We start from the raw sequence: 25,762 nt of genomic DNA, 5'->3' as shown, positions 1-25,762 counted from the left end.
AGTTGTTATGGCAGTCAGGATGGGAAACTTTGATGTATAAAGTCACTGTCATTTCTGTCTCCTTTGAATAAGCTTAACTTCGAGAGGAACACCTTGGAAGGGAGAGAGAATTAATGGGGAGCCAATGGATTTTCCACTCGCAGTAGTTTAATCAATGTCTAAACTGGTGTCATGAAAGTGCCCCTTCTATATTTTGGCAAACCTGAATGAGGATTATATCATATCTCTGTTAAAAGAGGAAGTTATTCTATTCCAATGAGGTTTGATTGAACATTGGTGACTAAAATGCAGAAATCTTTCTGTTTTCCAGAGTGTAAAGGTCAGCTGGCTGCCACCACCACCCAATGCCCAGAATGGTTTTATTACCGGCTACAAAATCAGGCACAAAAAGATTGGTCGTAGGGGTGACATAGAGACCCTGGAACCCAACAATCTTTGGTACCTCTTTACAGGTGAGATTCAATGCTTCAAAGCATTGCCCATTTTTATTAACACCGGGTGCATCCTGTTGTATGAGGTCCTGCTCTTCCATAACCACTCCTCATACTGAACTACATTGGTTCCAGGGTCCCCAAATGCCTGAAGTTTTAAATCTGATCTTAAATCACTTCATCCAGCCCTATATCACCCTGAACTTGCTTTACCACTGAATCTGGCCTTTTGGATCCCCCATCTGACCCATCACATCAATATTGGTAGCAGAGCCTTCAGCTCCCTGGGTCTACTGTCCCGTGGCTCTCTCTAAATCCTCTGCCATTCTTTCTCCTCCTACTTTACAAACCTAATCAGCCAATCATTTGGTTCACCCTGCTGATCTCTCCTTTCGTGGCCCTACATCCACTTTCCACACACCTGTCTGAGCAGTTCCTTGTAATGTTCTATATTAGAGGTGCTGGATAAATACAAGTTGTTGTTGGTGTGCTGGATCCATGTGTTTGGAACTTGTAGCACACCCAGGAAGCAAAGCGAACAGTGCACAGTGTATTCCAGCTATTAGTTTTATCATGCAATCTCACATTGTCCTCTTTGTCTTTTGATGGTAGTGGAACAAATCCGAATTGGGCTTCAACCACCAAATTTACTAAATATTAATTGAACAAATGCAGCAGAACAGAAGATATATTTTTAAGCAACTATCTTGGCCAACACCTTGAGTACCGGAAAATAATATTGTAATTGCTGTAATAAGAAAAAATCTTTGTAGTGATTCCTTTCCCTTAACCTTTACAGAATCTATCCGACCGTACAATCTCTCTTTAAAGCCTCCAGACAGACTAACCATTTCAGCAAGATAAGTTCCCTCAAAAACGAGACCAAGCATATTTAAATAACGGATTTTTTAATTTACAGAATATCTGGCACACAAACACAAGTTTGAACAACTTTACAAAGCATTTCGAATTTAATACCCTTCCCTCGGCACTAGTCGCAGACAAGCTGACCGAAGAGAGTTTTAACTGGAAACAAATAGATAGATTGGGGCAAGTGTGTACTTAAAATCAGAGAAAAAAAACGAAACATGATTGCAAGCTAATGCTGATTTATTACCGGCTACAAAATCAGGCACAAAAAGATTGGTCGTAGGGGTGACATAGAGACCCTGGAACCCAACAATCTTTGGTACCTCTTTACAGGTGAGATTCAATGCTTCAAAGCATTGCCCATTTTTATTAACACCGGGTGCATCCTGTTGTATGAGGTCCTGCTCTTCCATAACCACTCCTCATACTGAACTACATTGGTTCCAGGTTCCCCAAATGCCTGAAGTTTTAAATCTGATCTTAAACCACTTCATCCAGCCCTATATCACCCTGAACTTGTTTTAACTGTGGTGCATTTGGCTGTATAAGAGTGATCTGCTCACTTGAGTCCATGTGATCACTCAAACAGGTGGGTGGACTTTGCCAACACCATTTAAAATGATAAAATGAGAGGCTTTCCATTGGATTTGGCTCCTGAACCATCCAATGAAAAGATGAGTTTCAGGCACAGAACATGGGGGTTCTTTAAAATTCTGTTTGCCTGATCTCAGGAGAGGATCAGTTCTCACAGTTGCTTTGTTCCCTCTGGTAAACATTGTAGAAAATTGTCAGCATTGTGGTTTTGGAAAGTTTGGAGCTTATCAAACAAGCACCAGGATAGGAGGCACTACATCTGAAGAGGAAATCATTCACCATACACAGCAGTGACAACATGGTACAGTTGGACCTATAGGTGTACAGGAGAGAGGTACAGAGGAGAGAGGTGAGGTGTTGGGTGCTCTGAGGTACAGACGAACCAACACGCTTGCGATTGGTACAACGCAGTTTTATTCCATCTAACTATTTATACATCAGACTTGGTGCTTAGCACGTTGTGACTGTGTGAGTGACTTGCTATATAGGTCCTGGCCCTGTGCTGTCTCCAGATGGACTGCCCAGGAAGTGTTGTTATTCTTGTCTTATACTGTGCCTGCTCTTGTCTGTGATTGGCTGTCATGTTATGTGTGCTAATTGGTCCGTTGGTCTGTCTATCATTGTGTATGTGTTATGATGTATGTTTGAATATCATGACATCCCCCTTTTTTACAAGATTATGTGCCTACGTGGTTATAAATATAAATGTGTCCTGAGTGCAGCTAAAGGTGTGTGTGTGTGTGCGTAATATTTACATCATGTACATGGGGCTTAACTGTATACAAGGGGCGATGTCAGGTGTGACATGCTAACGAGGTTGTACCATAACAAAAGAAGAACAACGTGGAAATTTGGAACGATCAAACGAGGCCTGTAACGATAAAACAGTGACATGTTATAAAACAGTGGTTGCAAAAGTTTGACGTGTGAACAGTCTCATAAGTCCAGTCTAGTAGGTGGGCGACAAATTCGGGTTGACCGCCTCAAGGGTGGGTCGAGAACCACCGGCTGAGGTGCGAGCCTGGCCACGGATGGCGATAGAAGGGGCATGGTATATGGCAGCTCCACGAAGTCGCTATCAGGAACCAGTGGAGGACACGGCGTCTGTGTAGGGTCCCGTTGCGAGCGTGGAAGTAAGCGAAGGGCTCGGCGATTGCGGCTATGCACGGATCCATCCGGCTTGCATACCAGGAACGAGTGGGGAGCCATGCGTCGGAGAACTTCGGCAGGTGCTGACCAGCCACCATCTGGTAGGTGGATGCGGACGTTGTCTCCAGGGGCCAGGGAGGGAAGATCAGTTGCCCGCATGTCATACGATCTCTTCTGGCGATCGCGCTGCAGTTGCATCCTATGCAGTACCGGAGCATTGTCTATTGTTGGTGCCAGGATGGAAGACACAGTGGTTCTGAGGGCGCGACCCATCAGCAGCTGTGCTGGTGAGAGACCCGTGGCTAGTGGGGCCGAGCGATAGGCCAGCAGGGCGAGGCAGAAGTCCGACCCGGCAGCAGCAGCCTTGCAGAGGAGCCGCTTGGCAATGTGAACGCCCTTCTCCGCCTTTCCATTGGACTGGGGATGCAGAGGGCTGGACGTCACGTGTGTGAAGCCATACGAAGCAGCAAAGGACGACCATTCATGGCTGGCAAAACAGGGCCCATTGTCCGACATGACAGTCATCGGAATGCCGTGGCGAGCAAAGGTGTCTTTGCAGGCCCTGATGACAGCAGACGATGTCAAATCGTGCAGACGTATGACTTCTGGGTAGTTTGAGAAGTAGTCAACTATGATGACATAGTCCATGCCGAGCGCGTGAAATAGGTCGACACCCACCTTCACCCAGGGGGACGTCACCAGCTCATGGGGCAGAAGCGTCTCAGGAGGTTGCGCCGGCTGAAACCTTTGGCAGGTTGTACAGTTGAGCACCATGTTGGCAATATCGTCACTGATGCCCGGCCAGTATACCGCCCCTCGAGCCCTCCGTCTGCACTTCTCGACCCCCAAGTGGCCTTCATGTAGTTGGTCGAGAACCAGCTGACGCATGCTGTGCGGAATCACAATCCGGTCCAGCTTCAGAAGGACACCATCAATGATGGCTAGGTCATCTCGTACATTGTAGAATTGTGGGCACTGCCCCTTGAGCCACCCTTCCGTCATGTGGCGCATCACACGTTGTAGAAGGGGGTCAGCCGCAGTCTCACGGCGAATGTGGGCCAGACGTGCATCAGTAGCTGGCAGATTGGCCGATGTGAAAGCCACCTGTGCCTTGACCTGACATACGAACCCTTCCGCATCTGGCGGCGTGCTCACTGCTCTGGATAGGGCATCCGCCACGATGAGGTCCTTCCCTGGAGTGTAGACCAGTTGGAAGTCGTACCTCCTGAGTTTAAGTAGGATGCGCTGGAGGCGAGGGGTCATCTCGTTCAGGTCCTTGTTTATTAGGCTGACCCGGGGGTGGTGGTCAGTTTCGAGCGTGAACCGTGGAAGACCATAGACGTAATCGTGTAACTTGTCGAAACCGGTTTGCAAGCCCAGGCATTCTTTTTCAATTTGCGCGTAGCGCTGCTCTGTGGGGGTCATGGCCCGCGATGCATAGGCCACTGGGGCCCATGCCGCCGTGTCATCTCTCTGCAGGAGCACTGCTCCAATGCCGGATTGGCTGGCATCAGTTGAGATTTTGGTGGCACGAGACGTGTCAAAAAACGCCAACAGTGGTGCTATAGTGAGTTTGCGTTTGAGCTCCTCCCATTCCAGCTGGTGCGTGTGTTGCCACTGGAACTCTGTGGATTTTCTGACGAGGTGGCGCAGAGTCGTCGTATGGGAGGCAAGGTTGGGAATGAACTTCCCCAGGAAGTTGACCATGCCAAGGAAGCGTAGGACAGCCTTCTTGTCGGCCGGCTGCGGCATGGCTGTGATGGGGCTCACCTTGTCTGCATCCGGACGGACCCCTGACCGGGAGATATGGTCCCCCAGGAACTTCAACTCGGTCTGGCCAAAGGAGCACTTGGCTCGGTTGAGGCGCAGGCCATTTTCCCATATGCGGGCAAAAACGCGTTGGAGACGATGTATGTGCTCCTGCGGTGTGGTGGACCAGATGATGACATCGTCCACATATACGCGCACCCCTTCGATTCCTTCCATCATCTGCTCCATGATTCTATGGAAGACCTCGGATGCCGAGATGATGCTAAATGGCATCCGGTTGTAGCAGAACCTGCCGAAAGGGGTGTTGAAGGTACATAGCTTTCGGCTGGACGGGTCCAGTTGGATCTGCCAAAATCCTTTAGAAGCATCCAGTTTCGTGAATATCTTCACCTGGGCCATTTCACTGGTGATCTCCTCCCGTTTGGGTATGGGATAATGTTCCCTCATAATATTATTATTGAGGTCTTTGGGGTCAATACAGATGCGGAGCTCGCCAGAAGGCTTCTTGACACACACCATGGAGCTGACCCATGGCGTGGGCTCCGTGACCCTGGATAGGACCCCTTGGTCCTGGAGATCCTGCAGCTGCTGCTTGAGGCGGTCTTTAAGTGGCACAGGAACCCTGCGAGGTGCGTGAACGACCAGGATGGCGTCCGGTTTGAGGCGAATTCGGTAGGTGTATGGCAGTGTTCCCATGCCTTTGAATGCCTCCTGGTTGTGGGCGAGGAGCGATTGGAGCTGTGCGTTGAACTCTGCATCCGGGAAGTCAGACGTGCCGTCTGGAGAGAGAGAGAGGATTTGTTGCACAAGGTGGAGAGTCTTGCATGCCTGTGCATCCAGCAGGGAGTCCTTCGATGAGCCAACTATCTCGAACGAGAGTGTGGCCATGTGTGTTGTGTGTCACTTGGAGCTGGCAGGATCCCATGGCCGGGATAACGTTCCCGTTGTAGTCGACCATCTTGCACCGGGATGGCTGGATTGGTGGTCTGACCTTTATGGCGTAGAAGGCTGACCATGCTATGAGGTTGGCGGAGGCGCCAGTGTCCAGGCCGAAAGTGATCGGCGATCGGTTGACCGTTAGGGTGGCACTCCATTCATCGCCCGGATTGATGGTGTTGACCCGGTTTGCATCAATGACCGCAACCCGGAAGGCGTCTTGGTCATCTGTGTCGTCGGTTTGGATGTCCTGATGTGGAGGCTGAATGGTCCGCACGTTCCTGCGAGGTTGTCGGAGATGTGGAAGATCAACCGGTTGAGCCGCTCGACAGTAGGCAGCGTAGTGGCCCATCTTGCCACAGCGTAGGCATTGTCGGGTTTTTGCAAGACATTGCCCTTTTAAATGTGCAGCTCCACAGTTGCCGCACGTCATGATGTCATGGCGTTCGTTACGCCACTGCGCATGCTTGAAGAGCTTCCAATTTGTGCCCAGGTTCCCAGCGACTTGCAACGGCTGCGGTTTGTTGCGGGTGTCCATGGCTCAGGATGGCAGATTTGCCGGTAGGTATCAATTCACTCCTGGTATCATGAGGTGTTGGGTGCTCTGAGGTATAGACGAGCCAACACGCTTGCGATTGGTACAACTCTGTTTTATTCCATCTAACTATTTATAAATCAGACTTGGTTCTCAGCACGTTGTGACTGTGTGAGTGTCTTGCTATATAGGTCCTGGCCCTGTGCTGTCTCCAGATGGACTGCCCAGGAAGTGTCGTGTTTCTTGTCTTATACTGTGTCTGCTCTTGTCTGTGATTGGCTGTCGTGTTATGTGTGCTAATTGGTCCGTTGGTCAGTCTATCATTGTGTATGTGTTATGATGTATGTTTGAATATCATGACAAGAGGTACACAGGGGAGTGATGCCCATGAGAGAGAGCTGTAGAGGAGAGACAGATGCAGAGAAGACAGGTGCAGAGGAGGGAGATGTACAGGAGAAAGAGATGTACAGGAGAGACAGATTTACAGAGGAAATGGATGTGCAGGAGAGACAGATTTACAGATGAAATGGATGTACAGGGGAGGGAGATGTACAGGAGAGAGAGAGAGTTACAGAAGAGACAGATGTACAGGAGAGAGAGATGCAGAGGAAAGAGATCTACAGAAGAGAAGTGCAAAGGAGAGAGGTGCACAGATTGTTACAGTTATAAGATTGTTATATTTTGAATTGATCATGCTGATCATCAAGTTCAATTTCCTGATCCTACCTCCCCCGCATATCCCTTGATCCCTTTAGCCCCAAGAGCTATATCTAATTCATTCCTGAAATTACACAACATTTTGGCCTCAACTACTTTCTGTGGTAGCAAATTCCACAGGTTCACAACACTCTGGGTGAAGAAATTTCTCCTCACCTCAGTCCTAAAAGATTTGTTGCTTATCCTCAAATTATCACCCCTAGTTCTGGACTCCCCCACCATCAGGAACATTCTTTCTGAATATACTGTGTCTAATCCTATTAGAACTTTGTAAGTTTCTGTGAGATTCCCTCTCAATCTTCTAAATTCCATTGAATATAATCCTAACCGATTTAGTCTCCCCTCATATGACAGTCTCACCATTCCAGGTATCAGCCTGGTAAACCTTTGCTGCACTCCCTCCATAACAAGAACATCCTTCTTCAGATAAGGACACCAAAACTGCACGCAATACTCCAGGGGTGGCATCACCAATGCCCTAAATGATTGCAGTAAAACATCCCTATTCTTACACTCAATCCTCTCGCTATGAAGGCCAAAAAACCATTTGCCTTCTTTATTGCCTGCTGTATCTATAGGCTTACTTTCAGTGACTGATGCATGAGGACACCAAGGTGTCGCTGAGTATCCATCTTCCTTAATTTACAATCATACAAACAATAATCTACCTTCCTATTTTTGCTACTGAAGCAGATAACCTCACATTTATCCACATTGTACTGCATTCGCCATGCAAGTGCCCACTCATTCAGCCTGTCCAAATCACACTGAAGCATCTCTGCATCCTCCTCACAGCTCCCACCCAATTTGGTATTATTTGCATATTTGGAGGTAATACATTGAGTTCCCCCGTCCCAATCATTAATATATAATGTGAACAGTTGGGGTTCTAGCACAGATTCCTGCAATACCCCACCAATCACTGCCTGACAATCAGAAAAAGACCCATTTATTCAAACCTTTTGCTTCTTGTCTGCTAACCAGCTTTCTCTCCATCTCAAGACACTACCCATAATCCTATGTGCTTTAACTTTACATATTAATCTGCTACGTTAGACCTTGTCGAAAAGCCTTCTGAAAGTCTAAACAAACCACATCCACCTCTTCTCCCTGGTCAACTCTACTGGTTACATCTTCAAAGAATTCTCATAGATTTGTCAAGCATGATTTTCCTTTCGTAAATTCATGCTGATTTTATCTGATTCCACCACTGCCTTCTATGAAATGCTGTGCTATGAAATCCTTGATAATGGACTCCAGCAACTTCCCTACTACCGGTGTTAGGCGCACTGGTCTATAGATCCCTGTTTTCTCTCGACCTCCCTATTTGAATAGTGGGGTTACATTCGCTACCCTCCAATCTGCAGGAAATCAATGTCTGATGATGAGGGTGTTTCAAATATCTTTGCACATGCACAGTATACAATGCCAGGAGTCAAAGTGCTAACCATCGCTTAGATAGCTAGCAGCTGTGATTGGCTTATTACAGCTCTTTACAACACCGGCAAATCCTTTCCTTTTTTGTATCTGCAGTGGTGTAATATTCTGAATGTTAGCTGTCCAACAGTGGCAAGTGGTATTTAACTGCATTATTAGCCATGAATTCTAATGATTAATGGTCATGTTATCAAACTGGAAACTGTAATCATTAATTCACCTGAAGACAGTGAAACAGCAATGTGGAACATGGCCTTGGTCTGTGGTGCTCCACATTCTGTAAATCATTGTCACACATGTCACACCCAGATTAAAGGGCAACATCAAATAAGTAGAGCACATGAGTGGAAAATGGGTTTTATCGGGAAAATTTACTGCACAAAAAAAGTGACACTAATAGACTGATTATATAACATATGCAGATCTTAATGTTTTCAGAGGTTTGTGTTATTCACACTGGAGAAGTAGGGCAGCATTCTCCCGTGCCCCCCCACAACAGGATCAATGGCCGATGGGGTGAAGGGGGAGCAATTCAGAGGTCAAACAGCCGGTTTCACGCCAGCGAGAAATGACAGCGGGATTTAACGATACCTTTTTTGCTGGAGGCTGGCGTGATACCGACTTGCATCCCACTAATGGGATGCAGATGAAGGCCCGACCGGAATCTTTCCCCCATCTTTCCCCGATTCTTTGAACGTCAGTGGGAACATACGTCAGTTCAGAGCGCATCTGGAACAACGTGGCATCCAAAAGTTGGCAGTCACCTTAGGGCCTTGGTCAGCTTGCGGATACCCAACGAGAAGAAGATGGAGGCCTCCAGCTAACAGATCCTGAAGCACCATGTGCGTGGGAGTTCTGCACGTGGCAACGTCACTCAGGCTCAGACCATCTTCTGGGGACTTCGCTCGCACTCCAGACCTTCGTCCAGGCACTTCACTATGGGTTTGGACCTTCTTTTAAGTTCTTTGCCATTGCATCTGATCTTGAGCTGTGGGATGGAAGGCAGCAGGAGGTACGGTTGGGCGGTGGTGGAATATTGGTCGGAGGGGTTAAGGAACGCGAGAAGGACTTCAGATGTGGTGGTGTTTAGGATCCAAAACACATTGGTGTTTCGGGGACCAGGAAAGGGTTTTATAGCGATGCAGTACAGTGATTGGTCGGGGAGATTGAGAAAGGTGCCGTGTTGATTGCTGGGCAGGGGAGGAAGGGGGTAGAGGGGTATGAATGCCCCGGCATTTGAAGGGGGGGGGGGGGGGGGGGGTGGAATTCCAAAATATGTGAAGATGGGGGGAGAATGTCCAGGTGAAGTGGTTCATGGGGCGGGGGGAGGGGGAGGTGGAGGCGGCTCTTTGCAGGAGAGATGCTTGGGGCAGGGGGCGTTCACCACACAATAATCACAGTAAAAAAAAACAGAAAACATTATGGGTGAGATTTTCTGCCGTTCACGCTGGTGGGATCTTACAGTCCGTCGACGGCCTCCCCCGCCATGGCGTGGCAAGAAGTGCATTCACCAGGAAACCCTGTTGAAAATGGGATGACCAGAATATCCTGTCACTGGCCACTAGCAACCCACCCTCTGTCACTGCAAAGCAAGCCGCTGAGGGCGAGGTAAATCCCGCCCTATATTTACAGAGGATAGATTTGTAACAATGTTTTGTCCACCCGTGCAACCAGTTGTGGTCAAAAACTCATTATTTCTTGTGGGCTACTATTTCTTCCAGTTGCTCCCTTGACACCTGCAGCAGGGGTTGCCTTTGATGAATTTGACAGATGCCCTCTGGAGAGCCATAGTCTGGAGGGACCTCGCTTCCTTTGGCTGTCCTCTTGTGGGCCAGCTTCTCCCTCTGTGGTCAGGGACGACAAGGCTGAGTAAATGGCACAGGGATTTCATATTACAGCTCCTCCCCCTATAGGTGGCCAAAGACCTCAGCTTCACTCCTTGAGGGGATGGTGCACCTGGAGGGAGGCCAAACGCCCCGTCTCCCCCTCGAGTGCCAACTGCAAACGTTCCTCCATGGATACAGCAATGGAGTATAGATCTGCTTAACATCTCCAGCAGATACTGAGCATTCTGATGGACCAGATTCTCCATGGAGTCTGCCAACATGCCCATGGAGAGTTTCATGTGTGCGGAGGTCAGCCCCACTTCATCAGAGAGTAGGTGGATGGACTCCTCTGACTTGCATGCCACTCTGTTGAGGGCCTCCAACACCTCTGCCTGATGTTGCCCTGCCCCTTTCTGATTCTCCACAATTATTTGGGAAGTCAATTCCAGAGGATCACCATCGCACTTGGACCTTGCAGACGGCACTTTCCCAACACTCCTCCAAGTGCTTGTAAGCTTGGTTGAACTTGCCTCCTCCTGCTGTGGACACATGTGTCTGCAGTGACCACCAGATCAGGAGACCTTGCCTAAGCTTAAATGTGTACCCACCAAGGAGTGAGTCTCTGGGCTGGTGGAAGGTTCAGGTGTCTACTGTGATGTTACTATAGGTGCACATCTCTCTTCTTCCTGGCCCCTCTGGGTTTGGACATCTGCTGAGGCCTGACAGGGAGTCCTCATCCTTGAGCATTGACCTCTTCCTGGTGATACCTGTAGGTGAGAGAGGGGAGAGAGGAAGTGACAGCACTAGCTGCCTCCAATACGGAGGCACATTATGCATACCATGGATAGATCCTTACTGGGTGGATCCCCATGCCCAAGCTTCGGATCGCCAACTGCCTGATTCGGCTCCATGCCTGCTAGCTGAGCTACCATCTCCTCAAACTCTGTGAAGTGCCTCATATGTGGGCACCCCTCCTCCCGGCTTCCCCTATTCGCTATAGTTGTGCCTCATATTCCCCTACCCAAGTACAACAGAAAAGGCGTTTGAGAGGAATTGTATGTTTCATCCATTTGCACATTACATTTCCTCATCCACTTATTCTTAAAGTAGGCCACTGTTGAGTAGCATGGCATTTGTGCATTGCAAGTTCCTGAAGTATGTGGACCAGCTCCCTCCAGGACGTTGAGCTTATCCATATACAAGGAGAAGGCTTACACAGGCATCTGATTTGCAGATGTTGCTAGTGCCCTCCGCAACTAAGCCCATTCCCCTCACCACCATCCCCCCTCCTCATGCTTCTATAGAGGGATATCTGTATGTGGAAGGGTAAAGGAGGCATGGTGGTGACCCCAACACTGAGTGGATGTACGGCAGTGAGGTACAGCTGTGTTGTTGCCACTGACGTGCTTATACCTTTACATATACTCGGGAGAGCAAATAAGGGCATTCATTCTTTCACAGCATTCTAATGCCGACCACCACTGGACAGCCCGGCACTGTCGGTACACCTATGCCTACACCTATGCAGGGTTGGTTTCCCTGCTTGATCTCCTTCTCCCATCAGTTGGGTACAGTATATTCCTCCAGACCTCGACATAGTCAAGGAGGATGTGTGGAGTGTCATTACTGAATTTTGGCACTGGACCTTCACTTCCACTTCCAAACATCTCCATTGTTCCTTTAGACAGTGGATCTTCGAGCACCTTTTAGATATGACGCCTGGATATGACATTGGGGCGCGCGCCATCCAGCCCACCCCACCATGCAAGATGTCAGGAAACCCCTGCCTGAATAATGGATGACACCAGGATTGGGAGAAACTGTGGATTTCCCGTTGGCCTTCACAGCAGGAGACACTACCCGTACCCACCCCGTCGCAGGACTTAGTCCTGGATGGAAGAATTCTGCCTGTACATAGGGATGTACAACATTTGTATTTAGTGTGATACACTGGACAAGTTTGTTACTTGTACAGACTATGATACATCTAATCTATCTCCATCTGGACAACATGCATACAGGAGAGATTCAAAATGCAATTGCCAGTACTCCTAGGAACCTCCTTCTCTGTTTCCTTGTATCATCCTACACACTCCTGTTCCTCCTCTTCCCGTAATTCTCTTAGTGTTGAAGTCAAAATGTACCTTGCAGGATCTCACAACAAAAAAAGCTTACTCCTTCAGTTCTTCTTCCTACAATCTACATACTCTTAAAATAAATCATGATGATACCTGGTTATTAATTTTTGTCGGTAAACCCAAGCCTTACGATATTCATGGAGAAGATTGGGCCAAATAGAACATAGAACATACAATGCAGAAGGAGGCCATTCGGCCCATCAAGTCTGCACCGACCCACTTAAGCCCTCACTTCCACCCTATCCCCTTAACCCAATAACCCCCTCCTAACCTTTTTTGGTCACTAAGGGAAATTTATCAAAGCCAATCCACCTTCCCTGCACGTCTTTGGACTGTGCAAGGAAACCGGAGCAAACCCACGCAGACACAGGGAGAACGTGCAGACTCCACACAGACAGTGACCCAGCAGGGAATCGTACCTGGGACCCTGGCGCTGTTAAGGCACAGTGCTAATCACTTGTGCTACGTGGCAAAGCTCACGCCTTATTTATTTCGGGCCAATAACATTGTGGGAGACAAGAAGCAGAAAGTAATCATCCTGACAGCTTGCGGGCCCCCAATGTTCAGCATAATAAAAAGCCTAACCAACCCCAAGGCTCCTGACTCAAAAACATTTGACAAGCTCGTAGACCTAGTGTGAAATCACTAGGCCCCAAAGCCATCAATGGTCCTCCAAGAATACCTGGCTGGATTCTCCATTCTCCCAGCTGCATGTTTCCTGATGGCATGCTGTTCACTGGCGGCAGGATTCCGGGATTCGCTGTCAATGGGATTTCTCATTGGAGATACCCCACACCACCAGGAGCGCAGGGGTGCACTGCCAATGGAAACAGAGAATCCCAACAGTCGGAGAATTCCAGCCACTATTTTAATATAGCAGGGAGGACCCCAGGGGAGCCCATCACTGAAGTTCTCAGAAGGTTGCAAAAATTGGCAGAATACTGCAAATTGGGCCCATCACTGACCGAGATGCCATGCAATAGATTGGTGTGTGGAATATGCAATGTCACTACTCAAAATAAGTTACTGGCGGAGTCTAATCTAGACCTGAAAAAGACCATTGGGATACCCCTGTCTTTGAAAAACACAGAGAAAAGGGCTCAAGAACTACAAGGGGAACTGTGGAGTAGTGCCCTAAGGTTGGAAGTAGGGGCCTTGCACAAGAAAGCCGATAAATCGCCCCGTGGAGCTTGTGGAATATGAGTTCCCCTATTGAGCGGATGGAGGCCCGGCCCATTGGAACTATTCAGCGGGAGTTTAAAATCTGCAGCCCAGACCCAGACAAGCATTTCCGATTGTCCCTGGGCTGGGATGCAAACATTTTTTGCCATGGCTGTGACTTTTTTTTGTTGTCTACATAATCCTGAGTTTGTATGAAGCCTGGTTATTGCACACCAGACTTTGTGGGTTCCTCAGAGATAGAGTCATAGCGTCATAGATATTTATAGCATGGAAACAGGCCCTTCGGCCCAGCTTGTCCATGCCCCCCAGTTTTTATCAGTAGGCTAGTCGAACTTGTCCGCATTTGGCCCATATCCCTCTATACTCAAACTTCTCTCACCGGACATTTTGACGTAACCCCCATCAAGAAGGCCAGCCTTTCTGCTCAGTCTGTGGGGAGTTGTGTCCGGACTCCCTGTCCCCTGAAACCAAGAAAGTAAACAGCTATTGTGAAAATATTTCAATCACAAGAGAAAGAAATGCTTACCAATTCAGGCTTCAACCCTTTACCCACAACTCCTCACTCTCCATCCTTGCCTTATGATTGGCTGGCTGCTCTAGCAGTCCCGGAAGCACACAAATTCAATAGTGGCTGCAGGGAGGAGAGCGATGGTGACCACAGACATGTAAGTCCTGGTGTTTTATGATGGAGAGGGATCAAAGAGCTTAGGGAATGTGGGTGAGAAAGGTGGGGGGGGGGGGGGGGGGGGGGGGGGTCAGGTTTTGGCCAGGTGTCAAGGAATGAAGGGGGTGCTGCTGCCCCTGATGTGTGCAGGTATCTCCAATTGATGAGCCGCTATCCTTCATGTCTTCTCAAAGAAACCCTTTCACAAATGGCCTTTGCACTCTGCCCTGCCTGCCTTTTGTGACAGTGGAGGTGGATTGAGGCCCCTAATTGCCATTTACGTGGGCAGTTAAAGGCCTCAATAGGCGGCAGGGTGGGGGACCTAGTGGGCAACTTATCCACTCTCCATATTATGGAGAACTGGTCGGGTGTGGGCAAGAAGCAGGTTGACTATGTACCCAACATATTTCATGTAGCCATCCCCCCTCCCCTGCCAAAAACATAGCGCAGGAGGCTGTAAAACCCAGCCTCCCCCTTTTTCAAAAGTAAACAGGACTCCTCTGAGGGATTCTTCGGTCAGCCAGCCATGTGTTCCTTGGCGGCATGGCCTCACCGTCCACGGGATTCTCCGTCCTGGCCACCTGACAATGTAATTTCCCATTGTGGCCACCTCATGCTGCCGGGAAACCCGCAAGCGTGGGTGTGCTACCGGCAGAACGGACATCCCGCCGACGGAGAATCCCGTCTTTACTACCAGCAAAGTTACAGAGTGGTTCAGGGGCAGTAAGAAAATTCCTGACCATTATTCCGAGCACATTACTGAAAATTTCTCTTTATATCTGGACAAATAAGAATGCTCTGAAGGTCATAGGGAGATGGTACTTAGCAGAAAGGTAATATAAAATATGGGGAAAAAAAATCAACTCTAAGGGCAGAAAGTACCTGACAGTATGAGGATTACTTCTGAGAATGAAGCACTGCTTTCATTAAACACTGAAATGTCAGCATAGATTGAGCAATCAAGTCCTTGAGCAAGGCAATTGTTGCCAACTGAGGCAAGCAAGCACTATGAGATGAAAAGCACATGGAACCATGGCTAGTGCACTCACTAAGCATGACGACAGGATGCAGAATTGGGACATAATATCCTACCTCCTAACCATGGTAAGGGGCAGATCATTTGGGACTGAGATGAGGAGAAATTACTTCACTCAAAGGGTCAGGAATCTTTGGGATCCTCTACCCCAGAACGTTGTGGATATTCCATCATTAAATATATTTAAGGCTGGGATAGAAAGATTTTTGATCTCTTGAGATATGGTGAGCAGGCGGGAAAGTGGAGTTGAAGCCCGAGATCAGCCGTGATCGTATTGAGAAGACTCGACGACGATATGGCCTGATCTTATTTATAGTATTCTTGTATGTTCATGTCTCGCAAGATTCTGTGCTAGCAATGGATCCATGCAATTTGTATTCTTGTATGTGCACTGGGTACACCCTGATAATTGCATCGGGGCTCGGTGTGCTGGTCTTTTCTCAGTAGAGTTGTAGTTGGTTTAATGCAGTACCCCACAAGAGTAAAGTGGCAACCTCTTCCAGTGATGTATTATCAATTCCAATAATAACAGATTTCTACAGAGTAGATCTTGACTCTGTGTGATAGTGTAAACGGGCTGATTGTGAGCTGGCAGCATTTTTGCATCTATGACTAAATTTAATTCCATCCGCTTCAGTAAACAAAAATCAGCAGAGATGTAAATTGTGCTGCTGACTCACTATCACTCATTTTACACTATCGCACAAAGCCAAGATCTACTCAAATGTCAGGATTGTATGATTTTATGTACACTGGATGGTAGGCCTCAGTTCATATTCAAAGGAGAACAGATGATTACAATGCTTGTTCTAGAATCTAATACTTCTTGTCTGACATATGAATCATGTAAAACATTAAATAATCTTTGAATGACAGTTTGCACTAACCATTGCCATGATTTGATTGATAGGTCTGGACAAAGGAGGTCATTACAGTTTTCAAGTTGCTGCTATGACAGTGAATGGGACAGGCCCTGCGTCCGACTGGTTCACAGTGGAAACACCAGAGAATGATTTAGATGGTAATAATCATTTCACAAAACATTGACACACCACTTACAGCATTAAATTGTGGCAATTAAAATGATGGCCAACAGATCACCAGTAATTTGGTAGGCAGTGGTAACAGATCATGGGCTGGATTCTCCGCTGGCGGGATTCTCCATTGCGCCGGCAGCGCACCCACACCCGGGGATTTCCTGACGGCGTGAGGCTGCCCACAAGGGAAACCCCATTGGCCGGCTGGCGGGATGGAGAATCCTGCTGCCAGCGGGGGGCAGGATGGATAATCCCGCTCCATGGTTTTGTATGAAGATCAACCGAGAGGGCTGTTGAATAGTGAATGCTTTGTGCAAAAGATATAACTTGAGTGGTGAATGCGTTAACTCACGGAGCATGAAGCGGAAGCCATTAGTGATCAATAAATTGATCAGACGCCAGTTTTGTTGTGTACAATAAACGCTGTCTTTACACTGCACTTGAGCATATCGGCCAATTGTCTTGTTTCTATTGAGCACTTTCTTTTGCCAAGCTCTGTGAAGGTTATGAAGCACCAAAAATATTTAATCATGAACTTTCGCTCTTACGACTACACGATAAGAGGAAGTAATTTTGCAGCACAATAGCAGATCGAAAACTGAGTTTTCTTTCTTTATGTATTACTGACAGTACATTTATATATTTGTGCTTCATCATTGTAGCCTCACTGCAATTGCCTTGAATAAATAGAGAAATACCTGATTTTATAGGAAAAATAATATGAGTACAGATGTGAGTACAGATGCAGGAAAGAACATGTGTGTGTGAGTGATAGAGAGAGAAAGAAGGAAAGAGAAAGAGAGAGCGATGGAACCAACAAGATAGTGAAGTCAAGATTTTCTGACCAGCATGAAGGTATGGTGATGGAGACCCAAGACATTGATGGGAGCAAATTTGATCTCCTGCTCACTGTATTGATTAGTCTATGGGCCAAGGATCAGTGGACGGTAATATGCATTGACCGTCTACAATAGGGAGGCAACTGTAGAGGTCAAATGGCTACCAACAAAGAAGAATGGAGCGCCAATCAGAATGGATCCTCTATCTGACACAATGCTGATTCCTAATTTCTTAGCTGCAAGAAACATACCACCCAGTGACAGTATCTTAGAGAAGAAATTGAGAGAATAATGTACTCTGAGAAAAACATAGGAAATTACGGATAGAATTCTCCCATTTTAATAATAATTTTTATTGTCACAAGGCTTACTCTGCAATGAAGTTACTGTGAAAAGCGCCAAGTCGCCACATTCCGGCACCTGTTCGGGTACACAGAGGAAGAATTCAGGATGTCCAATTCACCTAACAGCACGTCTTTCAGGACTTGTGGGAGGAAACCGGAGCACCCAGAGGAAACCCACATAGACACGGGGAGAACAGGCAGACTCCACACAGACAGTGACCCAAGCCGGGAATCGAACTTGGGACGCTGGCGCTGTGAAGCAACAATGCCAACCACTGTGCTGCCATGCCATTTTGAGATGGTGCGGAGGCAGACGGCTCCAATGGCGCCTTTCCTGCTGGCAAGATTGGCAAAATCCCGTGCCAGGATTAACCTGGTGTTGTAAGACTTCTTACTGTGCTCACCCCAGTCCAACGCCAGCATCTCCACATCATTAATCATGTACAGGCGCGTTTCCTTCAGAGTCAACTAGCGGTCGGCAGCTGATTCGACCGCCTGCCGTATGCTTGCAGGTTTAAAGGTCACCACTCACATCATTCTCTCCAGCTCAACTTCCTTCACCAGCACCACGCAGGATGTCAAAGAGAGAAGCATAAGATCATAAGACATAGGAGCAGAATTAAGCCGCTTGGCCCAATGGGTCTGCTCCGCCATTCAACCATGGCTGATATTTTCCTCATCCCCATTCTCTTGCCTTTTCTCCATAACCCCTGATCCCCTTATAGATCATAAGAACATAAGAACTAGGAGCAGGAGTAGGCCATCTGGCCCCTCGGGCCTGCTCCGCCATTTCAATGAGATCATGGCTGATCTTTTTTGGACTCAGCTACACTTTCCAGCCTGAACACCGTAACCCTTAATCCCTTTATTCTTCAAAAAACTATCTATCTTTATCTTAAAAACATTTCATGAAGGAGCCTCAACTGCTTCACTGGGCAAGGAATTCCATAGATTCACAACCCTTTGGGTGAAGAAGTTCCTCCTAAGCTCAGTCCTAAATCTACTTCCCCTTATTTTGAGGCTATGTCCCCTCGTTCTGCTTTTACCCACCAGTGAAATCAACCTGCCCGCATCTATCCTATCCATTCCCATCATAATTTTATATGTTTCTATAAGATCACCCCGCATCCTTCTAAATTCCAACGTGTGCAGTCCTAGTCTACTCAACCGCTCCTCATAATCCAACCCCTTCAGCTCTGGGATTAACCTTGTGAATCTCCTCTGCACACCCTCCATCAAAAACCTATCTATCTCTGTCTTAAAGACGCTCAGTGATTTGGCCTCCACAGCCTTCTGTGGCAAAGAGTCCACAGATTCACCACCACCTGGCTGAAGAAATTCCTCCTCATCTGTGTTTTAAAGGATCGTCCCTTCAGTCTGAGATTGTGTCCTCTGGTTATAGTTTTCCTACTAGTGGAAACATCCTCTCCACGCCCACTCTATCCAGGCCTCGCAGTATCCTGTAACTTTCAATAAGATCCCCCCTCATCCTTCTAAACTCCAACAAGTACAGACCCAGAGTCCTCAAATGTTCCTCATATGACAAGCTCTTCATTCCAGGGATCATTCTTGTAAACCTCCTCTGGACCCTTTCCAAGACCAGCACATCCTTCCTTAGATACGGGGCCCAAAACTGCTCACAATGCTCCAAATGGGGTCTGACCAGAGCCTTTTATAGCCTCCGGAGTACATTCCTGCTCTTGTATTCTAGCCCTATCGACTAACATGCTAACATTGCATTTGCCTTCCTAACTGCCGACTGAACCTGCACGTTAATCTTAAGAGAATCTTAAACAACGACTCCCAAGTCCCTTTGTGTTTCCGATTTCCTCAACATTTCCCCATTTAGAAAATAGTATATGCCTCCATTCCTCCTTCCAAAGTGCATAACCTCACACTTTTCCACATTGTATTCCATCCTAACACTTCTTTGCCCACTTTCCTAGCCTGACCAAATCCTTCTGCAGCCCCCTTGCTTCCTCAATACTATCTGTTCCTCTACATAGCTTTGTATCATCTGCAAACTTAGCAACAGTGCCTTCAGTTCCTGATTCCAAATCTTTAATGTATATTGTGAAAAGCTGTGGTCCCAGCACCGACCCCTGAGGCACACCACTAGCACCGACTGCCATCCTGAAAAAGACCACTTTACCCCCACTCTCTGCCTTCTGCCAGTCAGCCAATCCTCTATCCATGCCAGGATCTTACCCTTAACACCATGGGCTCTTAACTGATTTAACAGTTTCCTATGCGGCACCTTGTCAGAGGCCTTCTAGAAATCTAAATAAAATACGTCCACTGGTTCTCTTTTACCTGACTTCCTTGTTACCTCCTCAAAGAAATCTACCAAGTTTGTCAGACATGACCTCCTCTTGACAAAGCCATGCTGACTCGGTCCTATTTTATCATGCACTTCCAAGTACTCCGCGATCTCATCTTTAATAATGGACTCTAAAATCTTGCCAATGACCAAAGTCAGGCTAACCGGCCTATAATTTCCCATCTTCTGCCTCCCTTCCTTCTTAAATAGCGATGTTCCATTAGCCACTTTCCAGCCCTCTGGGACCCTTCCTGCCTCCAGTGATTCCTGAAAGATCACCACCAGTGCCTCTACAATCTCCTCAGCTATCTCCTCCCCTGAGCCCATTACCTGCGGGGCACCCATGCCCCACTCTACTTATCGCATTTGGAGTCTTTGTATATCTCCTTCTTGGAAACAATGCATTATTCCTTTGACCCCCTTGTTTGTGAGCTTTTGATACAGGTGGGCACAGCTTCCCTACCCTCGGTCTTCCCTCTGCCTTTCATTGTTCATATTCTTCATCAACCTCCTTGCCCCTTTGCCTGCCATCATGAGCACTCATCTGTCCCTCCACTCCTTAACCCATCCCCCCACTCCTTAACCCGTCCCCCCACTCCTTAACCCGTCTCCCCACTCCTTACGCAATCCTCCTTGCACATTACCTGCCTTGTCTTGGTCAGGCCACCCCTAGCACCCTGGCCTCACTTCTCACTCCACCCCCAGTCAAACCTCAAATCTTTGTTGCCATGGCTGCATGGCTCCTGCAGCACAGTGCTGGTGTGTAGCACCAGGGACATGGAGACTGGGTATTCCCCAACCCAAGCGCAATACTGATCCAATTTGGTGACACAGGAGGGTCAATGAGTCCAGCAGCATGGTGGTGAACAGTGCACTGGGAACAGTGCAGCACCATGGCAGTGTTGCACTCACCCCAAAGTCTCTTGCAAACTGAGGACGGGCTTGTGCACACCACTCTTTAGCAGCTGGATTTTAGCCCAACCTAATTTCACCCTGACGTGACGCAAGCTTGGAAGGCCTGGCAGAATGCACGGTAGCATGGTGGATAGCACAATTGCTTCACAGCTCCAGGGTCCCAGGTTCGATTCCGGCTTGGGTCACTGTCTGTGTGGAGTCTGCACATCCTCCCCGTGTGTGCGTGGGTTTCCTCCGGGTGCTCCGGTTTACTCCCACAGTCCAAAGATGTGCAGGTTAGGTGGATTAGCAATGATAAATTGCCCTTAGTGTCCAAAATTGCCCTTAGTGTTGGGTGGGGTTACTGGGTTGTGGGGATAGGGTGGAGGTGTTGACCTTGGGTAGGGTGCTCTTTCCAAGAGCCGGTACAGACTCGATGGGCCAAATGGCCTCCTTCTGCACTGTAAATGCTATGAATGAATGTCCCAAACAGAAGAAAGATTGCTTCCTAAATTCAAGTGGTGCCTTTGCCTGATTGTGTAAGTGGAGCATGAGCTGTATTTTCTATGAATGCTGATGGGCAGCTGTCTTAATGAGCGCTCGTGAGATCCAATTTAATGCAAATGGCATTCACACCACCAGTCAGTAAGAAGACCGACCTGCCATTAACCCGCAATTGGGAGAATTGCAACCTGATTTTATGCTGGCAGCTTTCCGACTTTTTGGCTCACATAAGATCCTCCGCTCATGCCCGTCAGGGGCAGGATAGGAGAATTCCACCCTGCGTGAAATGTAACAAATAGGTCAATTTCTTCTTGGTGTGCATAGACAGAACCAAACTAACAATTTCCACACATAAAACCCTTTGCAGAAATGTGCCTTGTCAGGTTAGCATTGAAAGGTTTGAGGTGTTTAGGCAAAAATTATGGGCAAGATTCTCCTCTTGTCGACGCCAAAATCGCATTCGGCGATCAGGCGGAAAATCCCTTTTGACTCCGAAATCGGGGGGTCGGCGCCTGTTTTCGTACGCTCTGCTCCCTCCAAAACAGCATCAGTGGCTTCAGGACATCACCTGAAGGTCCTCCCTCGATGCACCGCCTTCGATGGGCCGACTTCCCGATGGCGTGGATCACTTGTGCTGAGCTTTTGTAAACCTGGTGTGGCGGCTGCAAACTGTGTCCAGCGCCTCCACAGTCGGGAGGGGGAGCCGTTCCGTGGGCTTCGGCGGGGTCTGGGGGGGGGACTGGTGGAGGGTGGTCCAGGTGTGGCGAGGGGTGTTACAGGGGGCCACTATCTGGCAGGCCGGGTCCATGCGCGACCGGCGCCATGCTGTACGGCGCAACCGCTGCAGGTCGTCACCATCTGCGTGCGCGGTCACGGACCCGGCTATTCTCCAGCCATTTCTTGGGAACGACGGGGCTTTTACATGGCACGGCTGATGTCCCCCACCGGGCGGAGCATCAGTGTGGGTGCGGGGCTGACTTTTACATCATAAGACTAGACACATTCTCCGGACATAGCCTCAAAATCAGAGAATCCAGCCCATTGTCTGTAGAGCTATCTATCTATCTGTTATAATAAAATTTTAAAGGCAAGCTTGTTAACACTCTAATTTAAAGGAACAAAAATTTAAAGTAAAAGCTGCAAACCTCCAGTGGTGAACAACCTGGCTTCAGTAAAATCTAATTGGAATTCAGATTTAGTCAATCGATGGTGAGTCTATCTGAAGTCATAGCTCATCTCAGCCAATTCCTCAGAGCCTTCAAGCAACTAGGATTGTGTAAACAGCCCGACTGTGAGTTAGCAAAGACTCCACTGTGGTACCATTTACAGACACAAGGTCATGGGAAGTACACATGGGATTTTTCAGTATGAGCTGTGCACTGGCAGGCGTCCATGCCAGCAGTGCTCATTTGGAAAATCAACTTGAGGATATTAAACTGAGATCCTGGGCTGGATTCTCCGTTTCAGCAGCAAAGTGTTGGCTCAAATGGAGAATTTGCGGGTGTTTTAGGGGCACAAAATCGGCGATAATCCCTCACCAATTCCTGGACCGGTGAGGAGCTAGTAGCCATGTGGGGTATCTGCCGATACGGATGCAGAATGGCCATGTCCGTGGCCACGCATGCATACGGCGGCGACCTGCAGCGGCAGCATTGTACAACATGGCGCGGCCGTGCGTGGACCCAGCCTGCCAAAAACTGCCCCCCTGTAACCCCCTCGTCACCCCTGGACCACCCCCCACCAGACCCCCCGGCTCCTGCTGAAGCCCCTCCTGCCAGCGGAACCGCTCCCCCCCCCACCCCCCCCCCCCCCCCGACTGTGGCGACTCTGGACACAGTCCGCAGCTGCCACGGCAGGTTTACGAAAAGTGAGAGGACACGTGTCCCACGCCGTCGGGAAGTCGGCCCATTGGGAGCAGAGCATCGGGGGAGGGTCTCAGATGACGTCCTGAGGCCATCCCGACGGCGCGAGGAGTACGCCATTTATGAGGGGGCGGAGCCACGGAAAAACGCGCCGCCCCCAATTTTGGCTTAAAAATTTATTCTCCGACCGATTGGCAAACGCAATTTTGCCGTTGCCGATCGGAGAATCCCGTCCCCTATCTTCCTGTGGATTTTAAGATCTAGTGAGGGTACTTAAAGATGAGCAGTGGTTCTTCCTGGTGACCTGATAGTCTTACTTCAGTTAACACCACAAAATGATTAAGTGATTAATCTCATTATTGTTTGAAGGATTTGACTGACATAGAGACATAATGCATTTGTGTACACATTAGCAGTCAGTTTAGTTCAAAATGAGTCCATTGTATGAAACTCTTTGAGGCATTTTAATGGTAGAAGGCACAAACTGTAAATACTATAATAAAATAAGCCTGTCCTAAAACTGTTGTGCTCCAAATACTTGCATGACAAGTATTTACTTTCTTAAAATGTGTATTTCCTTTTGATCATTTTATAAAATGGATTTGAAAGTTATATATATATATACTCACAGAGAAATTTCTTCTTCAACCACAGAATCCCAGGTTCCTGACCAGCCAAGTTCTCTTCACGTCAGGCCTCTGACCACAAGCATTGTGATGAGTTGGACTCCACCTTTAAACCCAAACATAGCGGTCAGAGGTTACATCATTGGTTACGGAGTGGGGAGCCCCTATGCCGAAACTGTGCAAGTCGACAGCAAGCAACGCTATTTTTCCATTGAAAATCTAGGTAAGTATCACCTGAACCTAGTCTTTTGGAGAAGAAATGGAAATACCAGTTTCCATCTGGCACTAATATCTTAAACAGTGAATCTGTGATCTGAAAATACTTTTGCAAACATGAAAGCAAAAGCGAGAATGTTACAAACAAACCATGTGCAGCCTACAGTAATCATCATCTCAAACTTAGTGGCCCAGTGTCTCTACAGCTTGAGTCAGCTGGTTTGATCTCAACACTCTGCTCACCTATCACCTGACATTTCCTGTCAGTAAACAACAATAAACCCCACCACATCTGAACTCACCCCATTTAAACCAAATGAACTGGTTGTTGAGCTAATTTCCTATCTGTGGGATTTTGCTGTGTGTAAATTAGCTGCTGATTTAGCATAAGGTCCGTGATTAAATTTCAAAATTGCTACTTTAGATATCCTCCTGATTTGGTGAAGACGCAATGAAACAACACATAAATAGAGTTCTCATACATTGGCGGTGGGATTCTTTCTTCCCGCCGCTTGTCAATGGAGTTTCCCATTGAAGCCACCCCATGCCGGTGCACTGCCAGCAGGAAAAGAGAATCCCAACGGTCGGCGAATTCCAGCCAATATGTGCATGTTGGCCGTGGTTCCTGAGCAGTAATTCAGCAGGGTGAGCGCCATGCCTGTCCACAAGGGGCAAGGGGACAGCTTCAGCCTGTTTTATTATGACGGCCTCATAAACGATTTTAATTGAAGAGATTCTGGTAGGAATTAGCTGCTTGACCATTAAACTTGTACAGGTTGGAGGCAGCAACCAGAAATTGGAGCAGCAAATTATTTGCCTTTGTGAGTGTTGAAACAAAGACCATTGTACTTTTTAAGGAAAAACTGGATAAATATTTGAAGCAGAGGAAGAGAGTGGTAGTGCTTTTTACTAAGAAAGAGCAGTCTCATGAATAACAGGTGGTAAATAGGCAAGAAATGGCCTACTGCGTCAAATTGCAAAGTGTTTGAGAAGGAGAGAGAGGGTAACACTATTCTGGTTAAAATGACGTAATGTTAATGACACTGATAGGTGAGGCATGGTGCTGCAGATAGGACAGGAGCCTGAGGGAATTTGAACATGGAAGATCAGATAGTTTGAAAGGAAAGGAAGGTCAAATATGGAAAGCAGTTAGAGTAGTTAGGCAGAATGAAGATGCCATTTTTGAGAAGGGTGCAATGACAGTAGTTTTTGAAGGGGAGGGAGGGACAATGCAAAAGGCAGAGGGTGGTAAATTTGTGGAACCTGCTCCCACATAGTGCATCGGAATCTGAAACAATAAATGGTTTCCAGAAGGAGATAGATATATTTCTGATTTTAGAAACTCCTCCTCCTGAACAATCCTGCCCCACTCTCAAGTCCTGATTGTTAAAAACTGGTCTGTCAGGTCTGTGGGTCTGTTGGCTCGGACTGGATAATCATCTTGTGTGCCACTGAAAATCATCTTGTATGCCATCTTTGACACGTTTGCCATGCAGTGTTAATGTAAGCCTACTTGTGACAATAAAGATTATTATTATTATAATTTGCTGCCCTTTGAGCTAGAAGATAGCTTGGGAAGAACTGGAGAGATATAGGATGAACCTACAAGTGATACGGAGTTGGACCTGGAGTAACAAAGGGGTAGGGAAATGAGCTGGTGGCTGAAACACCTACATAAATAGTCTCAATCACAGAAACTGAAAAGTCCATAAACTGCTTGTACTTGACAATAGAGGTGAGGAAACTAATTCTAGTTATCCTCTAACTACAAGGAGGAAAGCAACAGATAAGAGTTGAAGTAAATAAATGGAAATAATAATATTCCAAAGTTTTGG

General features: G+C 47.6%; 1 protein-coding gene across 1 annotated transcript in view; it reads left to right on the top strand.

Annotated features, from left to right (window-relative positions):
* dcc (DCC netrin 1 receptor) overlaps nucleotides 1-25,762 on the top strand; it is a 1,735,814-nt gene that overhangs the window by 1,481,060 nt on the left and 228,992 nt on the right. The window contains exons 13-15 of the mRNA XM_072497411.1: nucleotides 311-452; nucleotides 16,196-16,306; nucleotides 23,740-23,934. Coding sequence (XP_072353512.1) covers nucleotides 311-452; nucleotides 16,196-16,306; nucleotides 23,740-23,934 — 448 coding nt within the window. The remainder of the gene's footprint in view (nucleotides 1-310; nucleotides 453-16,195; nucleotides 16,307-23,739; nucleotides 23,935-25,762) is intronic.

The sequence above is a fragment of the Scyliorhinus torazame genome, chromosome 3, assembly GCF_047496885.1.
Source record: "Scyliorhinus torazame isolate Kashiwa2021f chromosome 3, sScyTor2.1, whole genome shotgun sequence".
In the NCBI taxonomy this organism is placed as follows: domain Eukaryota; kingdom Metazoa; phylum Chordata; class Chondrichthyes; order Carcharhiniformes; family Scyliorhinidae; genus Scyliorhinus; species Scyliorhinus torazame.
The sequence above is the reverse complement of the archived record's forward strand: the minus strand, read 5'-3'. Positions and strand labels throughout refer to the sequence as shown.